The 6,630-nt window shown below is 37.8% G+C and overlaps 1 protein-coding gene across 6 annotated transcripts in view; it reads right to left on the reverse strand.

The window, feature by feature from the left end:
- The window catches only part of magi1b (membrane associated guanylate kinase, WW and PDZ domain containing 1b), a 430,901-nt gene that overhangs the window by 259,342 nt on the left and 164,929 nt on the right, over positions 1-6,630 (reverse strand). For all 6 annotated transcript variants that reach the window (XM_062044599.1, XM_062044611.1, XM_062044591.1 and 3 more), the window contains exon 2: positions 33-149. In XM_062044599.1, coding sequence (XP_061900583.1) covers positions 33-149 — 117 coding nt within the window. The remainder of the gene's footprint in view (positions 1-32; positions 150-6,630) is intronic.

A 6,630-nucleotide genomic window follows, 5' to 3' on the forward strand; every position in this document is an offset into this window, starting at 1 on the left:
TGTGTAGAGCAGGTGATGATGATGGGACTCACAAGGCACGGCGTGGCGGTAGAGGTTGTCTCGGATAATCTGCTGCAGTTCGTGGTCAGGCGAAGACTTCTGGAAGCGCTGGCTGAGATAGTGCTTCAGGTCCTTGTTCAGCTTATTTCCTGTTTTTGGTGGACACAAATGGGAAAACATGTGATAAGGGCCTTAAAACACCACAGAGCAGACCCGGGTATTCTGCGGCCCGCGGGCCACATCCGGCCCTTTGTGCGTCCCTGTCCGGCCCGCGTGGGGCCAATCATAAATTACAAAATACATTTTAAAAAGTATCTATGTGGAGCGTGCAATACAACGGTGCTGCTTTTATTTTGAAAAGTGTTATTTATGGACGTACAGTGTTTCCCATAAACTGCCAAGATACCTGTGGCTATGGGCGTGGTCCCCATGACATCATCGAGTAATTTGCATAATTTACTACAATGATATGATTTTCTCTAAAAAGGCTAAAAAAATGTATACTTACTAATTAATAATAACAGTTTTGTTTTAAACGTCCATCCACCCATCCATCCATCCATTTTACAATATAATTACAACACTTTATGTACATATTTATATACAGATTTGAACAATAAGTTATTCACTGAAATATATTTATTAATTGTGGTTCTTACAAAAAATATATTTTATAAAATATAAGAGCTAAAATGTCTCTTAAAGCTCTGCCCCTTTAATTAGTGCATACTAAATAATTTAACTTTAGCCTACTACTACAACCATATTATTTACCAGCAACATAAAGTGAAACAGAGGCAGAGGTGTCCTGCCACAGTCAGTAACAAATAAACAGAAAACAGTAGTGGTCAAATACAAATAAGGCAACAAGAGAAGTATCCTACACTTCTCTTTTGTAAAGTAAATCTGAACAGCCTATATGGGCATCTACATCAACTATATGATTTTCCTGAGAAGCTGGACAGGACCAAAAAAAACAAAAAAAAAGTATTTTTATTCTTTTAATTTGTGGCGGACGTAATTCTTTCGTGGCGGGCCGCCACAAATAAATGAATGTGTGGGAAACACTGACGTATGTCCGTGTGTAACCTGTGAGTGAAGGTGCACAGCGACAAGTGATGAGACGCTAAAAAGAGAAAAGTTGATGACGAATGGCGTGTTTTCAACCAGACATGGACTGCCGAGTATTTCTTTACAGAAATTAAAGGTAAAGCCGTGTGCTTAATTTGTGGTACACAGGTTGCTGTGTTTAAAGAATATCATTTGAATCGCCACCACACGACGAAGCATGAGGAAAACTACCGGAATCTGTCTGATGAAGCGCGCGCAAGGGAGGTTGATGACGTAGAGTTTATTAAGGAGTGCTTATTGGACTGGTTGTGCTGATATGCCCGGAGAAGAGGGGCGCATTTGAGAACGTGTCACTCTCCCGACGCACTGTAACGAGGCGGGTTGAGACCATCGCTGGAAACTTGGAGCTTCAGCTGAAGAAGAGAAAGGCCGACTTTGACTGTTTTTCGCCGGCTTTGGATGAGAGCTGCGATGCACGTGACACCGCCCTGCTGCTCATCTTCTTACGTGGGATAACTTGCAGACTTTCAAATCACGGAGGAGCTGGCAGCCATGCAGTCAATTAAAAGGGACAACTACAGGTAATGACTTGTTCACATAGGTCAGGGGTGTCCAAACTTTTTCCACTGAGGGCCGCACACGGAAAAAGCGTTGATTTTAACAGTGATAAATACCGTGGCTCTATGGCAGGGGTGGGCAATCAATTTTTACCGGGGGCCGCATGAGCAACCCGAGCACTGCTGGAGGGCCACACCGACAATATTTCAATTACATTTTGCTCAAATTATTTTTTATATACCGTAAGATAAATAATAATAATAATAATAATAATTTCATTTAACCTAACTTAACTTTATACAAAAGCAGATTGCTTTTGATGGTTTCATTTTTAACACTGTCTTACACAACACTTCCTGATGTATAATACAATGCAAACATGTCAATTTCTGTCACTTTATCCTGCATCCTCTTTAAAAGTCCAACATTTTTCCCCGTCAGATTTGGACAACCATCTGTTGTCACACCTACCAGCTTGTCCCACTTCAGTCCTAACATGTCCAAACACACATTTACCTATGTCAGGGTTGTCCAACGTGCGGCCCAGGGGCCTTTTGCGGCCCGCAGCTAATTGTTTACCGGTCCGCCACACATTCTGCAAAAATTGCAAAATTGATAGTATTGCAAAAATAAAAGAAAACATTTAAAAAAGTGGAATGAGGTGAAATCTAACAAGAAAAAGTTGCAATGTTCACACAAAGCTGCCATGCAGACTGTTTTTTTTTTCGTTTGTCTTTCTTTATTTTTGTTTTTTTTGCCATTGCTCCAAAAAAAAAACATAAAAAAATCTGTTATAATGAATTATTGACCTATTCAAGGCTCTAATTACTTCAAAAATTTCACTTTAAAATGTTTTATGTGGAAAAAATATTGCATAAATTGTGTGGTTGCTATATAAAAACAAGTTTTCTTTGACAAAAGAGCATAACAACAAACAAACAAACAAAATCAACGTCTCATTTTGATATTTTTCATTTTCAAACCATAACAAAATATATGGATTTTTTTTTTAACCTTTAGGGCTCCCGGGGACCATAAAGGGTCTCAGTCATTAAAACGTTAAAAATAAGTCAAATTATTATTATTATGTTTTATTTAACGTTTACAGTAAATCTCTATATCAACTTCAGGTTGATAAAAAGTAAAAAAAAAATATTAAAAAGAAAAAGGTTTTATGCCTTTTCTGTCAAAGACAACTTTGTTTTTCATAGTAAAACTGGAAATATGCAGTATTTAGTAATTAGAGCTCTAAAAGATCAATAATGCAGGACACCATTAATTTTAGTTCTTTAATATTTTTGAGAAATCAGTAAAAATATTAATACAATCCCACTAAATATGTTTGGGATCCAAAAGGTCCCCCCCTCATAAAGTGATACATTTTATTAGTTTTTTTTTAACTTTCAATACTTAAGTTACGAGATCAACTTCAGATAGATCTGTCGATTTTACATATAAACTATTATTTTGTTTGTTGTTATGCTCTTTTGTCAAAGAAAACTTTGATGTTTTTATATAGCAACTACACAATTTATGAAATATTTTTTCCACATAAAACATTTTAAAGTGACATTTTTGAAGTAATTGGAGCCTTGAATAGGTCAATAATTCATTATAACAGATTTTTTTATGTTGTTTTTTTTTGGGCAATGGCAAAAAAAACAAAAATAAAGAAAGACAAACGAAAAAAAAAAACAGTCTGCATGGCAGCTTTGTGTCAACATTGCAACTTTTTCTTGTTAGATTTCACCTCATTCCACTTTTTTAAATGTTTTTTTTTATTTTTGCAATACTATCAATTTTGCAATTTTTGCAGAATGTGTGGCGGGCCGGTAAACAATTAGCTGCGGGCCGCAAAAGGCCCCCGGGCCGCACTTTGGACATCCCTGACATAGGTAAATGCGTGTTTGGACTTGTTGGGACTGAAATGGGACAAGCTGGCAGGTGTGACAACAGATGGTTGTCAGGGCTGCAACAACTAATCGATTTAATCGATTAAAATCGATTATTAAAATAGTTGCAGATTAATTTAGTCATCGATTCGTTGGATCCATGCTATGCGCAGAGTTTTTTTTGTTTTGTTTTTTTTATTTTTTTTTTTATTTTTTTACTAAACCTTTATTTATAAACTGCAACATTTACACAAACAGCTGAGAAACAATAATCAAAATAAGTATGGTGCCAGTATGCTCTTTTTTTCCCAATAAAATACTGGATAGGATAGAAATGTAGTTTGTCTCTTTTATCCGATTATTAATCGATTAATCGAAGTAATAATCGACAGATTAATCGATTATCAAATTAATCGTTAGTTGCAGCCCTAATGGTTGTCCAAATCTGACGGGGAAAAATGTTGGACTTTTAAAGAGGAGGCAGGATAAAGTGACAGAAATTGACATGTTTGCATTGTATTATACATCAGGAAGTGTTGTGTAAGACAGTGTTAAAAATGAAACCATCAAAAGCAATCTGCTTTTGTATAAAGTTAAGTTAGGTTAAATGAAATTATTATTATTATTATTATTATTTATCTTACGGTATATCAAAAATAATTTGAGCAAAATTTAATTGAAATATTGTCGGTGTGGCCCTCCAGCAGTGCTCGGGTTGCTCATGCGGCCCCCGGTAAAAATTAATTGCCCACCCCTGCCATAGAGCCACGGTATTTATCACCGTTAAAATCAACGCTCCAGAGCCAAAAAAAACGGAACAAACAAGTGGATTTAGCGGCCACAACAAAGCGAGGTGCTAAACGCGCACACGTGCCATCGCCACTTAAGAGGAGGCAGCTGGTTGCACAATCGCCATGTGCGGCTTGCCAGATAGCTGACCGCTAGCATTACCGCTAGCACCGGGAATCCGTCGTCCTACCGCTCGGCCATCTGGACCTGGGATACACATTAGCCGACTGGATGGTGACAACCTTCGTGCATGCGAGGGTTCGTTCTTAAACGTGTCATTACGGCAAATGCCCACATTACCGGGCCGTGCCAAACATGTGCGAACAAAAACAAACAGCATGATAACATGAATAATAGAATGGAGACGGAAAGGAGAGGCATTTACATAATTTACCTAATGAATATTATGCAGCATGGTCTAAATATAAACTCAATGACAACAGGCTCCGGGGAAATACACACATGATATCAGTTTTCATACAAATGTTTGTCATCTATGCATTTGCTGCTGAGGCCCTTTTTTTTTGTTTTGTTTTCCTGGGCAAACCTGCGAGTCATAAAGGCCCTGGATTCTGTTTCCATGGAAACTGTGCGTATGTGCTTGTGTGTTTAATAACATGATAGATAGTACATAGTGCCGCAATGCTTGGAAGACCAGCTGTAGCTTTTAGACAGTACAACACAATAATACAGTCACATGTAGTTTACTAATCCCAGCATTATGGAGAAAATACAGTCCTGGTCAAAAGTTTACATACACTTGTAAAGAACATGATGTCATGGCTGTCTTGAGTTTCCAATCATTTCATTTTTTTGTGTGATAGAGTGATTGGAGCTCATACTTGTTTGTCACAAAAAATATTCATGAAGTTTGGTTCTTTTATGAATTTATTATGGGTCTACTGAAAATGTGAGCAAATGTGCTGGGTCAAAAGTATACATACAGCAATGTTAATATTTGGCAAGTTTCACTGCAATAAGGTGCTTTTGGTAGCCTTACACAAGATTCTGCTTGAATGTTTGACCACTCCTCTTGACAAAATTGGTGCAGTTCAGCTAAATTTGTTGGTTTTTCTGACATGGACTTGTTTCTTCAGCATTGTCCACACGTTTAAGTCCGGACTTTGGGAAGGCCATTCTAAAACCTTAATCCTAGCCTGATTTAGCCATTCCTTTACCACTTTTGACGTGTGTTTGGGGTCATTGTCCTGTTGGAACACCCGACTGCGCCCAAGACCCAACCTCCTGATGATTTTAGCTTGTCCTGAAGAATTTGGAGGTAATCCTTCTTTTTCATTGTCCAATTTACTCACTGTAAAGCAGTGGTCCCCCAACCTTTTTGTAACTGCGGACCGGTCAATGCTTGAAAATTTGTCCCACGGACCAGGGGGGGAGGGGTTTGGGGGATTTTTTTTTTTTGTCATAAAAAAATACAATCATGTGTGCTTACGGACTGTATCCCTGCAGACTGTATTGATGTATATTGATATATAATGTAGGAACCAGAATATTAATAACAGAAAGAAACAGCCCTTTTGTGTGAATGAGTGTGAATGGAGGAGGGAGGTTTTTTGGGTTGGTGTACTAATGAGTGTTTCCCACACATTCATTTATTTGTGGCGACCCGCCACGAAAAAATTACGTCCGCCACAAATAAAAATAAAAATAATTTTTTATTTTTTTTTGTCCTGTCCAGCTTCTCAGGCAAATCATATAGTTGATGTAGATGCCCATATAGGCTGTTCAGATTTACTTTACAAAAGAGAAGTGTAGGCTACTTCTCTTGTTGCCTTATTTGTATTTGACCACTACTGTTTTCTGTTTATTTGTTACTGACTGTGGCAGGACACCTCTGCCTCTGTTTCACTTTATGTTGCTGGTAAATAATATGGTTGTAGTAGTAGGCTAAAGTTAAATTATTTAGTATGCACTAATCAAAGGGGCAGAGCTTTAAGAGACATTTTAGCTTTTATATTTTATAAAATATATTTAATTTGATTTAATTAAAAATCAACATACCGCGGCCCGGTGGTTGGGGACCACTGCTGTAAAGCACCAGTTCCATTGGCAGCAAAACAGACCCAGAGCATAATACTACCACCACCATGCTTGACGGTAGGGGAGGTGTTCCTGGGATTAAAGGCCTCACCTTTTCTCCTCCAAACATATTGCTGGGTATTGTGGCCAAACAGCTCAATTTTTGTTTCATTTGACCACATAACTTTCCTCCAGAAGGTCTTATCTTTGTCCATGTGATGTCAGATGAAACAAAAATGGAGCTGTTTGGCCACAATACCCAGCAATATTTTTGGAGGAGAAA

This window comes from Entelurus aequoreus, linkage group LG01, assembly GCF_033978785.1.
Source record: "Entelurus aequoreus isolate RoL-2023_Sb linkage group LG01, RoL_Eaeq_v1.1, whole genome shotgun sequence".
Taxonomy (NCBI): Eukaryota; Metazoa; Chordata; class Actinopteri; order Syngnathiformes; family Syngnathidae; genus Entelurus; species Entelurus aequoreus.